Raw genomic sequence first — 20,934 nt, 5'->3', positions numbered from 1 at the left:
TTTCATTATGTGATTTTTTCTCCCTTTTTTGTAAGTAGCACACACCAGAGCCGTAATGTGGGCCCCATCCAACGGTGATTGCTGATTTCATTGTAATTTTTCTGTCAAAACGTCTTGACCTGATGTTGAAAAATTTCAAGAATATTCTTGGAAACTCTTTGCTTAAAAGTAGTTCCTTTACAGTTTTCTCCAGGGCATTAAAGAGAATGTTTATTTAGGAAATGACCTCAGTAGAAGGGGACGCTGTGGTGGACAGCATGGGCTGCCATTTCCTTTCTCTAAGAGCTGGTACTAAAGAAGGGATTGGAGGTCCTTGCAAAGTGTCTCTCGCTTACTGCTGCTTGCTCCTAACTTCCTTACCTTTAAGAGAGCACATTAGCGAAAACAAATGAGAACACAGATAGCCTGAATAGTTTAAGCATTTATTTAGTAGATACACATTGAACTTTATACACTGCAGACATGACTTTTTATCAGCATCCATAGAACACTTATAAAGATTACTCATATAATAGAGAACCAAATAAATTGGCAATTAATTTCTCAAAGTAAAAACCATATGGACCATGTTTTCTGACCACAATACATAATGGTTTTAATCACACACACATACATAAACACACACACACTAAAAAATCTAAGCGAAAAATCAAAACTGTAATACAGAGTATTTAGAAATGAATGAAAAAGGGAACACTTTAATATGGTCAAAGCTGAACTCAGAGGAAAAGTCATAACCTTGGATGATTTTTTTTTTAACTTAATAAAAAATGAAAGTAAATGAACTAAGCACATAATTTTCAAAAAGCTGGTTTGACAGAAGATAGAGAAAGAAAAATATTGCCATGCATAGAAAAAATGTGGTCAGTTGAGTACCCTGAAAACCTGAGTAAATGAAGCCAGTGGATAAAAATCTAAAAATGATCTGCCATTTTTCTTGTAAATGCGTATTGTACTTTCCCAGGGTATATTTTCAGCACTTCAGTACATCCTGACTTCCATGAAGACATGGGAGCTGTTGAGTAGCTGTTTAAACTTGGTGATGAGATGATGAAAAGATCTGTCATTTTTTTTTTCATTTTTAAAAAAGAACTATAAAATAAATTATTATTTTGTTAAAATGTCAAGGTACAGTTAAGAGTTTCTACTACCCACAGGAAGACTGAGGACTATTTAAAACTCCTTATTAGAAGTGAGAAATAAAACATGTTCCGAGGGTCAAAAACACCCGCCATCATACAAAACACGCAAATGAATGGCAACTGAACAGAATCCAAGAGATCTTACAGGATGTCATTAAACTAGTCTCAGTTTTTTGTTCGAGTTGTTTTTTAAGGGTTTTTGTTTTGTGATAAATCTGTGGAACACACCTGCTCCCTCGGTTTTGTGGGGATGTTATTTTGGGCAATGTTTAACTTTCTTTTATTCTCAGATTTATACCAGCCTGTGCTGTGTGGGTTAGTATTTGCTAAAGCTATCAGAGCAAGATAAAGCTACTCTTTCTGCTGAGTTTTTCATCCCTCAGAGACACAGACTCCACTTTCTCCTACTTCCTACAGACTCAAATTCCAAAGTAGATTGTCTTGCAGCCTTTGTTTTTGCTATAATTGTACACTTTTTGTCTTTTTCAATATTTCACAGGTATCTTAGTGAGATGTAGGAAGGGAGGGGCTGTTAGGGAACATTGGAAATACAACGTGGATACAATATTATTTGACAGTTCTCAACTACGGCATCTTCAAATGTTCTTGGAATGTTCTAATTGATGTTAATAGGTGTTTCATGGTTTTAAATCCCCTTTCATAGATTCACCATAAAATGAGAAAATTAAAGGCTTTGAGAAGTTCTGAGTAAAGAAGTATGGTTCATCTTAAAAACCTAAGTTTGTATTTGAATGTACGACACTTTTTCACAGCTGCCTGGGCCTGGCTCTAGCCTGGGACTGACTAATAGGTGTCCTTCCTGGCTCTGTTCTCCTTGCAGCCGCCAGTGACCTGACCAACTTCTGGACTTCCGTGGTACTCTTTTGCTTTTTAGCAGCACTTGGCCCCAGGCTATTTACCCCTGCTGTGATCTTTCCACTGATTTGATTTTTCTCTCTTTAATAGCAGAGAAGACTAACTCTAATAAGCTTCTACTGTGTACCACCCCAATGGTTGCTTTAAACATGTAGCTGAGATGCTGGGCTCTTCCCCTTGACAGAAGTGCGTGCATGCGTGCGTGCGTCTGTGTGTGTGTGTGTTTGGTGTATAGAATTGGGGAGGAAAAATGCTCTGTGCAATTCACCCTATTGGTAGCCAGCTGGATAGCTACACATGGACTCTCTCTGCAGCCACACTGCCCACACTAAGGGTGCTTTAGATGTCTGTTATCAATGTGGGTAAAAGAAGTTCTAATCTTTACCTTCTGGAGCCCTGAAGAAGGTTCAATCAGTTTTTTTTTTTTTTTTTAATTTCAAATTCATCATGATCGAATCCACATCCTACAGAATGATGGCGAAGTGTTCGGCGCAGCTCCCTGGTTTAGTTTTATATGCAGCATCCCTCAGCAGGAGGCAGAGGCAGGTGAGGGGGTGGGTGTAAGGGTGTTCCCCACACTGTGCAAAATATCCCCCCAAATACCGTTGTTCTTCATATTAGCACTTTCCTCTCCTTCTTGTCCCCTCACCAAAGTCTGTCTCCTGAAGCTTTCATCTCATCCCCATTCGGAAACGGTGGCCCTTCTTCCAGCCATTTCTTGAGTCTTGGAAATCTTCTAGGTAGATTTCGGGAGGTCCTAACTATCCTCATTCTTGCCATTTCTGCAGACAGGTAGGAGGAGTGGAAAAGCCGTGGCTCCTAAAAATCTCTCTCCGTTTGTGAGTAAGCATCTGTGGTAATCTGTGCTATGAGGAACATCTGCCTTTTGCTCTGACATCTGGACGACTCCAGATCTTTAAGGCACACTAGAAATCTTGCATTTGGAGGGCTAACTGCCTGCCAATACTTGATGTTCACAAAAACTTTTGAGTCTCATTTTGCAGAAAGAGTATTTTTTTTCCTCCTAACATTGGCTCAAATTAAAGTTCCTGTTCTAGTTATCTATTTCTGTATAAGAAATCACTCCAAAACTTAGTGACTTAAAAAAAAACCAAACAAACAAAACCTGACTACATTTATCTTGCTCATAAACCTATAACCTGGGCAGGGTTCAGCAGGACCCACTGCTTTCCTGTGATGTCAGCTGTGGAAATATGTGGTCTTTCCACTGGTCAAGGCAGAAGCTGCAAGGGCTTTTTTTGACCTAGCCTAGATGTCATGCAGTATCACTTCTGCTATATTCTATTGATCACATTTGACCAACCCAGATTCAATGTGGCAGCGGGCTACACAAAAGCAAGAATATCCAGAGAAAGGGATCATTGGGGGACCCTTTTACAAAAAGCAAACTGATTTTTTTAATGCAAATTAAATTTGCATAGGAAGTGACGCCATGGCATCAAATTGCTTCACTGGATTTTCCACCAAAATGGGGAGATCAGGACACATGTTCTTCTATGTCCCTTCTATCCACTGTGTTTTTACTAAATGGAATATTGAATTAGAGGCAAGGAGCATTTGTAGTCCGGCATTCCATTTAACAGAACGGCTGTCATTTATCCTCCCTGGCTTTCAAGAAATCCATCTGACTCTGTACATTCAGTTTTGTATGTTGTATCAGAGAGGGGAAATTCTGGATGCTGGCTTTAAAATGAGAGTAAGGCATCCCAACTACTGTGAAACTAGCAGCCAGCCTGTTTTAGCTCCCAACTTCATGCTGAGTGGTAACAAAAGGAATAAATGGAGACTAATGATGCTTTGGTTTGGGAAATGATGCTTACATGCACAGGATGCATCCACTTAAGTCTTTAAAAAACCAATTGTTCTAATGATTTTATTGCTGTGTAACAAAATAAATAAAACTGACATTGATTCCAAGGTCATTGTGAATTGAAGCTTAACCATATTAAAGCCTAATAGGATGCAAGTTTGAATGAGGAGGAAGGCATCACAGTATATTGTATTCTTGTAAACATTAGTATAAGTATAGAGTAATAGAGACTCCTCTAGTTGATGCTAAATAGGCCCCAAGTTCTGCTTTCAGGGACTGAAACATTAAGCATTCTTCTCCATTTTACATTTGCTAGGGCATAATATACTGCCCTAAAGAAGAATGAATTCCATTTGGCTGCTTTTCTCCTAAGATGCTGTTGGTTCTCCTCCATGTTTCTGATTCTCTGCGAGGTGGACTCAGCCTTCAAGAGGGAGTCCTACAGGATGGCATGAGGGAAAGATGCTGCCCCTAGCACAGAGAATGTAAAATGAAAGTGAAGCTCATCGTTGAGGCTTTTCGCCACATTCTCTTCCGCAGTTCCATCTCCCTGGGGAAAGGATTTCATTACTGGAAGGACTATATAATCTTCAATAAATAACGGCTCTTTGTCCCATCTTACTCCCACTCTGTCCTTTGTACCTATGCTTCGTATCCTGCTCTGTCACCTCTGTTGGTCACTAGAGCGGCAGAGCGGACTGCCTGTCAGCCATCTTTGGGCAGACCAGGGCTTCGCAGTTGGTGCCATGTCAACTTAGCTCTTGGATCTAACGCACACCACCACGACTTAACTTGGAGGACAGCAGAGACAGCATAAACGCAAAGCGAGGGGGCCTGAGGGAAACCCTGAAATCCTGGGGGCTAGGAAGTGGGACTTCCTGGTGTTCTGCAGAGAGACTGCTCGGGGTCTCGAATGTGATGATGCTCATTGGTCGGTACTGAGGACAAAGGTCTGGAACCAGAATCACACTTGGCTGCATAGACCTGAACCTGGCTCTGGGGCCACGCCACAAACCGGAGTGCCCTCCAGAGGGTTAACTTACACCACATGGGCAGGAAGGTAGTTGAGATCTGGGGGACAGCTGTGGTTACTGCCCTGCTGCTGCCACCCAGTAGGGTCCTCCACTCCGCCGGTGACGCACTCAGCCTCATCCCCCCTTGGGCAGCTGGGTATGCTATGCGATAGACCCTCTGTCTTGTGGCTGTTACTCCACAGTTTCTGGTCCTTGAGTCTTGTCTCACTGTTTCCTGGGTGGCCGGATCAGTGTGACAGCTCCTCTGGGTTGACACAGTGTGAGATGAGGCATCACAGCAGAGTTTGCCTACTGCAAAAGGAGGAGGGGCCAGCAGTCAGATATTTTCTAGGACATCCAGGGGGACGAGGCCTCTCTTCTTTCCACTGAGGACTCTGATAAAGCCGTCTTGTTCTTCTTCAGAAGTCAGGCAGATCTGAATGCCAAGGAAGAGAGAGAGAGAGAGAGAGAGAGAGAGAGAGAAGAGAGAGAGAGAGAGAGAGAGAGAGAGAGAGAGAGAGAGAGAGAGAGAGAAGAAAGAAGGAAGGAAGGAAGGAAGGAAGGAAGGAAGGAAGGAAGGAAGGAAGGAAGGAAGGAAATAAAAAAACAAAGCCAGAGCATCAATAAGAAGGAAGCTAAAACTTGCAGCTTGAATCACTGCCGACTGACTGAGGACAGTGGGAGAGAGAGCAGCGTCAGGGTGGGAAACTGTGGCTCCATGAGAAAAAGGTTGATAAAATATTAGGCAGAACCTTGGGTTTTGGACTAGGTCCAGGCCTTGAATGTTTTCTGAGATCCAGCTTGATGAATGAGGAGCAAGAAAAGCTTGAGAATCGACTATTTTAGGAAGCAGTGGTAGAGTGGAAAACTTCCTTTCATTCAGCGGCAGGATGGAAAGATCAACTCAGAAGGTTCATTATGGGTAGGAAAGGGTGGGAGGTGAAGGAGAGGCTGAGGATCTCTTGGGTTGCAGGGCTGTGAACAGGGTGGCTAACTTGTCTTGGTTTGCCTGGGACCTTCTCAATGTGAGCACTGAAAGTTTCACATCCCAGGAAACTCTCGGTCCAGACAGACTGGATGTTTCATTATCCTAGCAGATATTTCACTCATCAGGCCAAGTCAGAGATAACGCAATTGTCTAAGCACCCTTAAATTCCCTGCTTTCTGCATTCATTTGTTCATTCACTTATTCAACAAATTTTTATCGGGTTCCCAATAGGTGCTAGATACCATTCTAGAGCTGGAAAACTAGTGGAAAAAGACACATCTCTGCTGTCATAGAGTTTAGTAAGCAGACCTAGGAAACTAACAGACATTTCATTGAGTTCTTTCATGTGTGATGAATGCAAGGGCCATGCCGGTTTTAATCACTGATTATCCAGTGAACAACATTTAGTAAACTGACTGACAACCTACATTAATATTTTTGAATTAATGAGTAAAGAAAAGGGTGCTGATGTGAATCTATCTGTCAATCTGATCTAGCCTAGGGCATAAGAAAAACCTCCCTGAAGGAGTGAAATTTAAGCAGAAAGGGGGGCATTGTGGGAGAAAGGGAAAAGAGATTAGAATATGAGCAACATCCTGTATTAAGAGACTGTGGCCCTTTGGAGTGACCAGCTAGAACGGTATAGCTAGGACAGAGAGATGGAGGTGGAGACTAGTGTGAGATAAAGTTGGAAAGGTTGACAGGAGAGGATGTCCAGAAAGCCCTGCTAAGCCCTGCTAAGTCCCGTAGGCAACCTTCTGACCTCTCTTGTTGATTGGAATTGGGTCATAAGCCAAGGATTAAAATTCAATCAATTCAGTTAAGATTTACCTAAGTCATGGAAGATAGAGATGGACAAGAGAACAAAAATCAGGTGTCTGCAGTATGGGAAAGGGGCAAAAATGACTGTCGGTATTGACCACCTGTTGGGTATTAAAAGATTTTGAGTGAGGGAAGGAGATAGATCAATTTAAAGCAGTTCTTTTTCCTCTTCGCTCCTATCCTCTCCTCTTCCCTCTCTTCCTCTCTTCTCTTATTACCTGTTGTCATTCTTCCTTCTCTCCTTTCCTCTTTCTCTCCCTGTCTTCCCTCCGTCCTCACTCCCTCCTGCTCTCTTTCTAGACAGAAGACTTCCAAAGGCTGAACCAGTTTTCTTCACGCTATAGACCAATCCCAACCCGTCCACCTAGCTAGCTGACAGCAGAGTGGACCTGACTCGGGTACTTCATGCGTGCAGCAGTGGTGAGCCGGACACCTCAGTGCCGAGGTGGACGCAGCCTATACAGAGCAGAGGCACCCCACATGCTCAGCACACCATTTCCGCCAGCCCAGTGCTTACCTAGCCATCAAGCCCAGCTACAGCCATCCTGTCGGCGTCACTTAGAGACTCTGCATTCCTAACATGAAAGAGATGGTTTTCTAGCTTAAAAGATTTACCCCCATTTCTTCCCCTATCTCATGCCCCAGAGCCTAGACTCTTTGGTTGCACGTTCGACTTGGTAAGTGTAACATTAAACTTTCAATCTTTAATCTTTTAGTTTTTATTAATATAGTTGTTGTTATTATTATTAAATACCACCCATCCATGTCTCTGCTCTGGTTTCTGCATTCGTAGCTCTACTACCTTCCTGCTTTCACCCCCTCTAGTTCTTAAAGACTATGGCAGGGGACTGGATTTTCTACTCTCTTATTTCTAGCTGATATCTGGTTGCCGACCCACTTCCTGGCCTTTGCTTCTTCTCCTGAGCTGCTTCAGATTCTGCTGCCTGACAGTTAAGTGCTCCTACTATCTCAGCCCCATTTTGGTGCTACCTGGCTAAAGTCCTATAGTCTGACGGACTTCCAGGAGCACACATACATATACTATTGACATATAAGGTTGTCCCCCGAATTACCTGAAACTCATTAACATTCAAATGTACTGCCACTCTAAATGAAAAATCATTTTATTAAAAAAAAATTTTTTTTTTTTTGGCTAATATTCCTGGACTGAGTCTTCCCCTCAAAATACCTATTAAAAGATAGAGGGTTAAAAGTGGAGAAAGATATCATACATTAAATGCCAAGACTGATGGCTATTTCACAAGCAGATTGGAATTTCTATAAGTCCTTTGGAGCTGAACTCAACTGATGACTGAAGCAAGTTGTGCTGCTGAATCAAGGATAAATCTGCCGGTCTAAAAGAGAACTTCTCCTCCACGGTCTATTCCAAGTTCAGAGATTCAGCATCTTCCAGGAGCAGAAAACTGGGCAGCCATTTCTGTTACTATGGGCTCTACTTTCTGATTTAGTCAAAATGTACTTTTTCCTTCCCACACTACTCTCCTGTCAATCATTGCCTCTCTTTCTACATTTATTTGGAGACCGTGGTCCTCCAAGAAAAGGGAATGGCAGGAAGTAGGGCAAACTAGAGGTGGCACAGGTGTCTTAAGGGAGGCAAGCTCCCAGCACATAAAACACAGTGGGTGGGGAGGGAGACAGAAAGACCGTGAGGGTCTTGCATGAAGGAGAAAGCAATTTTTTAAAATGAATTCCAGGAGTTTGGAATGTCGCGGGAAGTAATGGCGATAGAAGCAAATTCTAACACAGCCCAACAGACCAACAATGGATAAATGCCTCTTAGATTAGAGAAGTTAGTATGAATCAGGAAAATTACCTGCTCCTCCAACAGAGTACACCTGAAAACATCAGGATGGATCCCAAGCTGGACCCACACTGATGCACTCATCTTTGCAGCTGGGAAACCTCAGCTCTGCGTTGATCACTCCTTGTTCTAGGATAAGTAAATCGCTCAAGGCAGACACTGTTGGTTGATATCAACAGTCATTCTTGCTCTTCTTCCCATGCAGCAGAGTCCTGACACTTATTCTGTTGTTGATCCCTATGCTATGTGACTCAGATAAATCTTAATTATCCAAGTTTGTTTCTATTCTCCTTCCTAGTTAGTCTATTAGTGGTTCCCATGGACTCAGTTCCAGCCAATGAAGCGGGATGGGAAGCTGTGTTTTCTTCTAAAAAGAGATGGATCGGGAAGAAAATCTCTCCTTGGTTGGAAAGAATTCTTGGAGTGGCTGCAGCCATCTCTGACTGTGAGGGGAGGTGGCTAATATTTCAAGGATGGCAGAGCAGAAGGGTGGAAGAATCTGGATCCCTGACCATGGAATCAAACTGCTGAATAATGAATTTAAGAACTTGCTTGTATTCAGACCTCTTATTATAAGAGTGAAATACACCTTTTGAGGTTGACTCAATTTGTGATGTGTATTAGTTTACTATTGCTGTCATAACAAATGATTGCAAAGTTAGTGGTTTAAATAACATCATTTATTACAACACAGTTTTGTAGGTCTGAAGCCCAGTGGGTTTGGCTATTTTTTTTTTTTTTTGCCCTGGGTTTCACAAGGCCAAAATCAAGAAGCCAACAGGCCCTATTCTTTTCTTTCCTTTCTATTTTTTTTTTTAGGAGATAATTCAATTCCAGATTCATTTAGGTCATTGCCAAATCCAGTTCCTTGTGGTTGTAGGACTGAGGTCCCTGTTTCCCTGCTGGCTGTCATCAGGAGCCATTCTCAGCTTCTAGAGGCCTCCCGAATTCTATGACTTGTGGCCCTTTCCTATATCTTCAAATTCAGTAAGAGAGGGTTGAGTCCCTCTCTCTTCTGCCTCATCTTCTCTTCTGCTCTCTTCTGGTGTCTTTCTGACACCAGCCAGATACATTTCACTGCTTTTAAGGGCTTAAGTAATTAGATTTGGCCAACCTCGACAATCTAGGATATTTACTGTCATGGGGTTCATAACCTTAATTACATCGGCAATGTCCCTTTTGCATGAAATCCGGATTTGTTTTCTATGGCTGCTGTAACAAATTACCACAATTGCAGTGGCTTAAGACACACAAATTTATTATCTTGCAGTTCTGGAGATCAGTTGTCCTAATATCAAGGTGTCGGCTGGGCTGTATTTTTTTCTGGAGACTCTAAGAGAGAATCTTTTTCCTAATGTTCGGCTCCTAGACGCTACCTGCACTCCTTGGCTCCTGGTCCCCTTCCTCCATCTTCAAGGCCAACAGCATAACATCTTCGAATCTCTCTCTCTGAACTCTGCTTCCACCCTCCTACCCTCTCTGACTCTGACCCTCCTGTCTTCCTTTTATAAGGACTCCTGTGATTACATTGGGCTCTCCTGGATAATAAACACAACTCTCCCGTCTCAATAGCCTTAATCACATCTTCAGAGTCCCTTTTGCTATGTAAGATAACATTCAAAGTTTGGGGGATTAGGTCATGAGGCTGTTATTATGCTTACCATGAGACAAATGGATCAAGGCTATTACCAGAAAACATTAAAAATATTGCAGAAAATATGTGTATATGTCTGAAAAAAATAACTTCCAGATATATTGAATGCAGTGAGTTGCAGGAAGACTTGGTCTTAATGTTTTAAGGAGAGAATCTCTTAAGGTAAGAAAATAGGCAAAGTACTTAAATAGATTATTCATAAAAGAAATATAGTGCCTGATATATATGTGGTAAAATTTTAAACTCTCTAACCAGCCAGAAAATGCAGATTAACATTAAATATTATTCATCTATCAAATGACAGATGAAAAAATACTAATGTTCAATTCTGGTAAGGATGTGGTGACCTGAATATCTTCATAAACAGTTGATGTGGGTATAAATCAGCCCAACATTTTTGGAGGCAATTGAGTAATATGCATTAAGAATTGTAAAATTCTTTTATGTGTCTTCCTATAAATTTGAAAGTATATCCCAAGGAAGTGATCAGAGTTATAGGGAAAGATTTAGGTTTAAAGATATTCATTGCAGTTATTAATAATAGTTTAAAAAATAAAAACTGAATATCCGACAAATTGGAAACACTTAAAAACATTCTTACACATCTAGATTGGGGGTTGGCATACTTTTCCTGTAAAGGACCAATTATAAATATTTTAGGCTTTTCAGGCCATATCGTCTCTGATGCAATGATTCAGCTAGGGCATTGAATTGTAAAATATACATAGTGTATGTTCTCATAAACTTCATTCTAATAAATTTTATTTAAAAACTGGGCCAGATTTAATCCATGAGTCATCATTTGTGGACCTCAGATTTATATGACAACATGTTCCTTAAACAATGGTTAAAAACTATGTTTCCATAAACATTTAGTGACTCAGTTAAAAAAATAAGTTGGGAAACCGAATAGAATATGATACCAAAATATGAATTAGAAGAAGAGTTTGATAGAAAATATACTAAAATCTTTATGTTGATAATAGCTTGATGGTTGAATTACCTGTAATCTTTATTTCTTCTTTAGATTTTCTGGGAGTATTTTCAAAATTTTCACCACAATAAGTGCAGTTTAATTTTATCATCTAAAAAGAATTTATCCTTTTTTCCTTTAAAGCTTGATAGAACACAAAGAATCAATAAAAACAGTTCAATAGGATGATTGAATTATGGAATGAATTTAAAAAATGCTTTTATGGTGTGTAAACTTGATTCAACATGAATATTTTTAAAATTTCAAAAATGAAGAAAATTTACTCATGTCAATGCAGACTCTAGTTACGTTCACAACAAAAGGGTAATTTAATTCTATTTGGAAATAAGGGTCCTGTGCAAAAAAATAATATAATAACTGTGAGACAAATTAATCCCAAAGGCAAAAAAAAATGTGATTTAATCAAAGAGATGTATTGCATTTATTTTCGGAATCAAATTTCTTCTATTTCCCCGCTAACGACCATTTGTCTCTTTATATTTTTAGAGTTATAAATATCACACTTGCTACTTTCTGATGCTCACTAGGTAATTGTAGGAGGCATTGGCCCCTGTAGATGAAGTCCTCATTAGTCTTAACTATGAGCGATGACGGCAGCAAGGAAAATGACCTTGCTAAACACCCGTGGTGGCCGGGCACTGTGTGGGGCTTTGCACAGGTGATGGTGTTGCAACCTCACCTCCAAGTCAAGAGTGAGGAGCCGCTACACTGATTTCACAGATGAGAGTGTTGATATGTACAGATGACTTTGCCAACAAAATCACACAGGACATGGATTCATTTCCGTGTGACACAAGAATCCATGTTCTTGCTACTTACACTATATTGCCCTAATGTACTTTAGAATACTAGAGACAAATTTTGAAACTTTTTTCAATAATAGATTTTTTAAATGTAAATTTTCTTTCAAGTGGCTGACATTTTTTCAAGATTTGGTTGCCACATTGATAGCAAGGATTGGAAATAGAGATTTGTGTAGTGGTAAAGAGACCTCAGTGGCTTTTGTTGGCAATATATAATTGGAGATAAAATGCCTTCAGTTCTCACAGAGCTACTATAGTAAGGTAATGAAAATGATGGTCATTCTCAAACATTCACTTTGACTAGAACACCTGGGGAGTTTGTAAATGAGACTGATTCTCTGCATTTACCCTGAGGGGTTCTGTGTCAGCAAGATGGGGGATAGAGTAAGGAATTTGAATTTTCTGACTCTGATTCAGGTGGTTCAAAGAACACACTTTAAGAACTTAATACCAGGCTGGACAAATATCAGGATATATGGCACTTTCCTAAGGAATTCTGGGCAGATCCATGTGGTTCCAAGTTCAGGCTCAAATGTTATGTTGTATTTTGAACATGTCTAATTGGAGAGGTTGGGTTGTTCACTTTGCCCTCACCCCACAGACTGTCAGTTCAACCATGAGCATGGAGAATGCAAGGGTGAGCCCATTCCCAGAAAATATTTTTTTGGGGAGAATATGGCCAAGAAATTGGTAGAAGTCAATGAGCAGATGTTCTGTGCTGGAAATTGATCAACTTCAGCAAATTTTAATTTGCCTTCTGGTTTCACTGATTTGTATTTTAATAGCATAAAACAATGTTTAATCTCAAATGGGGAAGCACAAGATTATACTGAGAAAAAAAGCAAACATGCTAACAAAATTATTTAGTAACACTTTGCCAATAAAGATGAACATCCTTCCTGAATTTCTTTCATTCAAAAGACTTTCCAAATTTTTGGAACAGGAAGGATACAGCTGGGTAAACTTGGAGAAGTTTGAAGCATTGGCATGGAATTCAGCTGGGAAATGTGCACATTTGCTTTGTGGATTGTGTGTGGCATCAGAGACAGGGTTTCAGTCTGTCTCATGAGGATGATTCAATTGCTTGGAATCAAGAAGGACTCAGTAGGATGTCTACATGAGCAACAATTTGATTTTAAGGGGCCTTCTGGTCCTAGGACACTTGCCTTTATGACAGTTGCCTTCCCTGGGAGCCAAACTAAGTAAATGGTGCCTTACTGTTCAGTTCGTTCTACATTATCCGGGGCCCATGGTTCAGTGAAGGCATTGACTTGGAGCTTGCAAATCTATGTTTAAGTTCCAGCCTGGCCACTTACCAGGTTTTGGTCCCTTGAGCAAGGCATATGACCTCTATAAGTCTTTGCTTCCTCAGTTATAAAATATAAATAGTGAATAACTAATCTATAAAATTCATAGGGCATGTATGAAACCTCGAATAAGATGTCATAGATATATATAAGCTTTATAAAGATTATATAATATATATATGTATGACATTTAAAAATAATGACTAATAACAGTGATGATACTTATAAAAATCGTTATTTTGACAATGTCTGAGAGAGTATTAATCTGTTCTTTCCTTCTCTGTGAACCAGAGGCTGCAGATAAAATGTTCTCTTTTATGAAGCAGATCCCAAAACAGGTCATCATAATCCAAAAAGGAATAGCCATGACACTTTCACATATATTTTTATGGGAGGCAGGGTGGTTTATGCAATCTGCCAGGGTCAGGGGAATGGTGGGGTTCCCCAGAGGTGAGGTTCCCCAGAGGTCAGGGGGAGTCTCTCTGATGCCACTGCTCTTTATAGGCAGGCAATGGCTTCTGCTCTCTCCAGGGAGCACATGGGCGAGTAATGTGTTAGACAAACTTCAGCTCCAAGGAGAATGAGCAACTCTGGGCAGAAAATGAAGGGGCAGGAGATCTTAATGCTGGCACGTTGATGACTTTTGATCTCTTTTAAACATATATTCTGGTCACAGGGGACCAGGTAAAAGACAGGTTGTATAATTTTCAAAATGTAGTCTGTCCTTCAAGGGCATATCTTGAAGCAATTTTTATAAGTGGGAAGAATGTCGATTTCAAGTAAAACTGTGGGTGAAACCATGGAGCCCAGTGGCCCAGTTCCTTAAGGATATTAGAGATTTTAATAACCAAAAACTTAGATGACACACAGCCCTGAGGGTACTTGCATTTCTATAAGCAAGAGCTACTGCAATTAGATGCAGTAATGGTGGGATGTGGTGGCGATGGTGGTGGTGGTGGTGGTGGTGGTGGTGTGTGTGTGTGTGTGTGTGTGTGTGTGTGTGTGCGCGTGTGCATGCATGTGGCCATGTGCAAGATTGAGGCCCAGAAAAATCACAGCAACCCTGTGTATTTTTACACTGTTAGATTCAAAAGATAAGATTGAGTATTTTTCACTTTGCTTTGTTTAAAATTTAGTTTTTAAAAATTTACACTCTGAAAGTAATTTAAATGGAAAGAAAAATAGCCCTTAAACAAACCTTTCATTTTTTTCCTTTGTCCTTCATATTTGTATTAATTTTTCACTACCATTATATCATTAATATTTAACTTATTTCTTCACTGCTTATAAAACTATCATTTAAGATGGCGACACAATATTTGAAGGCCTCTATTCTCTCTCCTAGGTCTGTCTTCATTTCTCCAAAGGGAGGAGGTCTGACTGGACATGTCCCAGGGGTCTGTCATCATCTGTTAAAGCTTCTTCTTCCTGGCCCCTCCTGGGAGCTCATCAGGCCCTTTTGTCTCCTATGTCCGGTTTTAGCACTCCTTCCGGATCCCTCATCCTCCCATGGGCCATCTGGTGCTGTAGGATCCTGAGATTCAGATAGGCCTGTGGTGCGGTGGCGGTGGTGGGGCCCTGGCGAGGGAGACTTTCAGGCCCTAGGTCCCATCTGGTTCACTATGTTTCCAATAATAAAATTGGTACCTGGCCCCATTTTCATCTCTCCCTTTGTGTTTACCTTGAGAGAGTGCCGAGTGGGATCTGGGTCTAGATTCTAGTATTCTGCTCATAATATTATCATAACACCATCAAAACTGAATTGGTTCCTAACACTATCCACTACAGAAAGTATTATTGTTTACTTAGTTATCCCATTGCTGTGCAATTTTTCCTAATTTTCAATGTATGGACACCACTGTGATAATTATTTTTTTTGCATAAATTCTGCCCCCACCTCTGTATTTTAGATTATTTTCTTGGTTACATTACAGATAATGGAATTAATTTATTTATGAGGTGGAATACTTTCATAGCTCTTAATCCATGGCACCAAATCACTATTCATAATGAGTGAACTAATGTATCCTAATATTTATAAACATGCCAATTTCACTGATTCCATCCCTGGCCTTCGTTCAAATATATAGGAAAAATGATTTTCAAAATTATTGATCTCTCATTTTCAGTAACTTTTATTTACTTAAATATAAAGGGGAAATTTAAGAGCTTTTAAAGCTGTTTCTCTACATTATTATTTTAAAAAAGATTTTTTTAGAGAGTCTTTTGAATAGCCATTGAAAAGACAAACCATTATTTTTGGAGGTGTGTTTGTTAGTTTGAAAATGATTGAGTCATTTGGAGCCATGTGTGGCATATAAAATTATTGCTCAAGTTGGGTAAAACAATTTTTAAAATTACAAATCAGATGTAATTATAAAGTAATAACTGATTTTCTTGTGGAACTTAAAAACTGTATTTAAAGGCAATTCCCAAAAGACATTCAAGATGTGTTTTGGGCAACTTTAGTGGAAGGAGAGTATTAAAATCATTAATGCATTTTTTCATTTTGTATTACTTTGTGGGGTGAGTCTCATCCAGAGGTATTGATAGCTTCAGAAAATATTAGAAGTTTTATATCAACAATGCAGACAGAGAGTGATAAGCTTTTAACTTCCAACATTGGAAATTAGAATTAGTCGTGAAACTTTATTAGGAGAGAAAATAAATTTCTAATGTCTAACTTTCAAAAGCATCCCCAAATATATCAAGAGCAAACCTGGAGATCTGAGCATATTATTTTAGTCTGTACTAAGAATATGGGGTAACATTGAGGGGAGTTGCAGTCAGAGAAGAAGAAAATCTCTCTCTGCTGGAAGAAGACAGAGAGGCAGAATAGGACAAAAAGCTGAGATGTGTGTTTCTTGTCCCTTTGTCTCTGTCAACATTCTAGGAATGAGATTGGAGAGCATAAAGCAAGGAGGTTGAAGACTTATAGGTACAGGGGGTTCCCGCCTCCCTTCTCAGAAAATCAACATCATCATAGCGAACTCCACGTTCAACATGGCACTGGTGCAAGATGGCACCAGACACCTCTAGATTAGATGTAGGGATACATTCAAGGAATAAGCCTGAGACAGTCCCTGGTTATGGAGCAATGTGAGGATGTCATGGTTTTCAGTGAATAGGCAGAAGCTCAGAGTCTGGACAAGGAGATCTAAGAGGGAGCTTTGTGACTGGCAGCAAAGGCAGTGAACCGTGGAACAGAGCAGCCAGGAGCACCAAAGTATTCCCAAGAGATCATGAAACATTAACCACACATTAGTGGAGACCAGCACAGAGCCCAAACTGTAGTAGCTGCTCACATCAGAAACCAGTGGTTCTCAGAGAACAGCATGGGGACCAGATGTCCTCACTCTTCTGCCACGATGATAACATTTCCTCTTGTCAACAGTCACCACCGAGTGAGCTTTCTACCATTTTGGTTTTGCATGTTTAGATCCCACTACACTACCATTATTGGAGTAAGCATATCTTTTCTCAAAGCGAATACTTTGATCCCCCTCATTCACATTGATATGTATTGCTATGTTTGTTAAAACGACCGTTACTCTGTTTTGGTCATACTTGATGTATGTTTGTGTGCTTTACTCACCTGATTTTCTTTCAGTGTTATCTGCCCCTGTTCTTTACACCCAATGAAGGTTCTAACACATCTAAAAATCTTCTCATTTTGTTGTACTCTCTGAACAAAGTTGGCTGGAAAGAAGCCAATCCTGTCTTGAATTTTCCCCTGAAAGGAAAAAGGAGGCATATGCATCCACAAATTGTAGCATTTGTTGTAATTGTAGTAACCAAATGACTTTTTTTTTTTTTTTTTAAGAAAAGAAATACTTACTTTCCACCAGTCTTCATTGGAGTCTTCCAGAAGAGTAATCATGTCTCCTGGTCTAAAATGAATAGTGAATGAGTTGAGTGAGGAAGTAGAGGGAGAAAAAAAGAAAAAGGTGGTCCTTAAAAGTTGGAAGTAATAGCTTTTCATTTATACAAATAACCCAAGATAAATAGAAATAAAATACACATGACTTCTACCAGTTTTTCTCACCCATGAAAACACCTTTGTTAGAAATTGAAAGCATGTGTAATTTCTATGCTGAATTTAAAAAAATCCTTAGCTTTATTTTTATACATAGATAATCATATTTGCATTGCAAAAAACTCCAGAATTTGGAAGTTGTTAAGTTTCAAGGTGCAGGTCATCCTTCATATTCTGCCCTACAATCCTCCCCTTATTGCCCAGAAGTGACCACTGTTAATAGTTTCCTGTATCCCCTTCTGGACCCTTTCCAAGCACTCACATTTATATGTAGATATGTATATGTATTTTTCTTGTTTTGTTTTGTTTTGTTTTTACTATTGATATCCAGAATTAGTCATTATATTTATCATTATCTATACTTTCTCAGTACTTTCTTGAAAACTGTATACTTTTGCTTAGCTCTCCTTTCCCAGCCTGCCATCTTTTATGTTGGTATAATTTGAAATTTTGTTCTAGACTTGTGTGTACATGTGTGTGCGTGCGTGCATGCATGGGTATGTGTATGCATTATATCTTTCATCACAAATTACCCGGGCTTAACTGAAGACTTATGTGTTTTGTTGATATGGTGGTTATTTGCTACTTCCTGTCTGATTTTCACATCCACATGTGTGTTTGAGTATATGGATGTTTGATAATTTCTTCTACTCAGTACTTCCTGGAGCTTTTATAATCTGAAGACTCTACTGTTCTCAGCTTGGGAAAATTTTGTGTATTATGTTTCTCACTGTTTTCCTCCCATTCATTTTCTCTCTTTTACCTTTCATGGCCTTTTAGTCAACATGTGCTGAATTTTCTGGATCGACTATCTACACCTTTTGTCTTTCTTACACATTTCCCAATCCCGCCCCCCTTTTTTCCCCTTCATTTTTTTCTTTCTGATCACTTATTTTGTGTTTAGGCTTGTCTTTTCTATCATTTATTATATTTAATAAAGGCCCCTGTTCCTTTCTCCCAATGAAGGTTCAATCTTCCTTTTTAAGAATTTTTAAGAAAACAAATTAGTTTCCAAGGATTCTTTATTATTTTTTGAAAGTTTCTTTTTCAAATTGGCTGCTTTTTATTATGGATGTAATATTATAATGGATGTTTCTGAGGATATTATTATATTTTAAAAATACTATTTTTTCCCTTTATTGAATTCTTTGTTTTCTCCAGGATTAATTGACCTATTCTTTATCTTATTGCTTCTCCTTCTTAGCAAAGGATTTTCTCCAACATCAGTGATTCTTGGTTGTCTCTTTATAGTAATGACTGAAAATAGAGGTAGATATGAATAAATGGGTTAGTTTCTTTGTGATTACATACCTCTGTGTCTGCAATGGGTCTCTCTCCCAAGTGTGAGGGCTAATTTCAGGCTCTGTTTAAGAGAGCATGTTGTGTCAATCAATGCATCTCATTTTTGGATGCCTGAACATATAGCAGGCAAACAGTCTACCCTAATGGCTTTCTTAACCCTGGAGAGGAAGAAGGTCAGCTTATTTTTCTCCTAAGAAGAGCTGCTGTTTCCTTCCCCCAATGCTCTCTAGGAGGTCTGGAGGTCCAGAGTTATCTTAAATACAATTCTTATTTATGCCCAGACTTTTGTGCCCACACAGGAGCCCCTTTAGGCATGGGTTCCCTTCCTATAAAGTACAAGTATTAATTTAATTCTGGTCAAACACTATTATTGCTTATTGCTCATTATAAGCAGTAATGTGGTATATGAACACAGGTGGAACTCTGTATCAGTCATATGTTGCTGCGATAATGCTGTGTAACAAACAGCCACAAAATCTCAGTGGCTACTCACATACTTTGGTGCTGACTGGCTGTTGGCTGGGATGATTGGGGTAACTTTGCCCTTTTCCATGGTTCTCATACTCCAGAAGGCTGGTTTGGACATTCATGGCTATGCCAGAGTTTAAAATGGAAACATGTAAAACACAGAAAGCCTCTAAGACTTAGGTTTAGAACTGATACATTGTCATTTTTTCCTCACATTATTGGGCAAAGCAAGTCATGAGGCCAGTTCAGACTCAAGGGACAGAGTAATAGACACCACCTCTGAAATGAGAGGAACTGCAAAGTCTCATGGCAAAGGGCATGAATACAGGGAGGGGCAAAGAATCTGGGTCGTTGATGCAATCAAGCCACCAGAGACACCTCATGCTCTTTAGTGAATTTGCTGTTAATTCAGTGTTTCTGAATGTGTTCATACATCTAAAGTTATTTTTATCCTGAACGTTCTTTGGTCTCTGGTCATATTCATTGTTCTCAACTCCTGCCAGGAAACTTCCAGGATTTTTGGGTCTCTGGTAGTGTTTTTCTCTTGTTTTCTGGTACTGTTACAGATGTATTCTTAAACTATATATGTGTATGTGTGTGTGTGTGTGTGTGTGTGTGTGTGTGTGTGTGTTTTCTGACATGTTAAGTGATTTGAGCAAGAGAGAAAGTAGATTTCTGTGCTCATTTTGCTCTTCTGATTCAATCTCCTCTGCTGTCATTTTCAATTCTCAGTTAATACCTATCTTCGCAGGGGGATTCCAAATACAACAGGCTCGTTGCACCTGAAACATTAAACACAACTGGCATTTTGGTATTTCAACAGTCACAGTTTCATGCTGATGCCACAGAACGCGAGATGGCTGAAAATCACTCTTTTCCCAGGTGAGGGATTTAATTAAGCAGCGAGGACGAAAGTCGATGTAGAAAAATCTTTGTAGCTCCAGCAGATTTTATTTAACCTAATACCTTAAGAAACCATGTGTTAGTATCAACTACAAAGACTGCTGATGGCTTAGTAGAAATTATAAGTAGGCAATAAAGCTGGAGATTAGGGAAAACACCTTTTCCTAAGGGTGAAAAGGGTGCTGCCTGATTCTAGCCTCTATTTTTATAGTCTAGACAGAGACTCATTCTTTACTGTGCCCAGAGGTAGACGATTCCTGAGTCTACGGGCCATGTTAACTAAACTGCACATTAAAATAAGACACTCCTTGGAATACAAGCTGTAATTTTATGAGAACTACCAGACATACTCCTGACAGCATGATGGGGATTCTGTCTCTTCCTAAAAAAAGATTTCTACCAGAATCAGAAAATTGCCTGGTAAATGAGGAGAGTTACATCATTTATTTATTCTTTTATTTTCTTTTTAACTTACTCACTCATTTAACAAATATTCTAGAATGCTGACTTTGAAAGAGCCATTTTTCCAGGCATTATGTATGCTTTGGTGAATAAAGTTCTCATTGAGGCTAATATTCTAGTGAGAAAGATGGATGATAAATTAGCAAATATATAATAAAACAAAAAATACATAAATAATAAGTATGTAATGTGTATATATAATTGTGAATTGTCTTAAGGGCAATCAAGGACATAAATAGGATGCAGTCGTAAAGAATAAGAGTAGACTCTTGATATTAGTCAACACTCTACTCATCTGATGAAGACGGCCAGTGCCTATTTTTCATGGAGGGTGGATCTTGCTCTACAGCAGCCCTTGAATCCAAGACAGCAGCTCTTTAACATCTGGGTCAGCTTGTGGGAGTTGCGCGGCCTCCATGCCCCTGCCTGGCATCAGCCATCAATCATAGCATTCTTTCCCACTGAGCCTGCACTGATAGGCTTAAGAGTCCTTTTCAACACTGGGCTCTAG

The 20,934-nt window shown here is 39.6% G+C and overlaps 1 protein-coding gene across 1 annotated transcript in view; it reads right to left on the bottom strand.

The window, feature by feature from the left end:
* Positions 1 to 232: 232 nt before the first annotated feature.
* STAC (SH3 and cysteine rich domain) overlaps positions 233 to 20,934 on the bottom strand; it is a 120,004-nt gene continuing 99,302 nt past the window's right edge. Inside the window, exons 9-11 of the mRNA XM_016124023.2 lie at positions 17,091 to 17,142; positions 16,848 to 16,985; positions 233 to 5,298 (exon numbers count right to left, since the gene is read on the bottom strand). Of these exons, the coding sequence (XP_015979509.2) occupies positions 5,200 to 5,298; positions 16,848 to 16,985; positions 17,091 to 17,142 (289 nt within the window). The 3' untranslated portion in view covers positions 233 to 5,199. The remainder of the gene's footprint in view (positions 5,299 to 16,847; positions 16,986 to 17,090; positions 17,143 to 20,934) is intronic.

Source organism: Rousettus aegyptiacus, unplaced genomic scaffold (genome assembly GCF_014176215.1).
Source record: "Rousettus aegyptiacus isolate mRouAeg1 unplaced genomic scaffold, mRouAeg1.p scaffold_m13_p_4, whole genome shotgun sequence".
Classification (NCBI taxonomy): Eukaryota; Metazoa; Chordata; class Mammalia; order Chiroptera; family Pteropodidae; genus Rousettus; species Rousettus aegyptiacus.
Note: the sequence above shows the minus strand (reverse complement) of the source record. Positions and strands in the feature narration are given on the sequence as shown.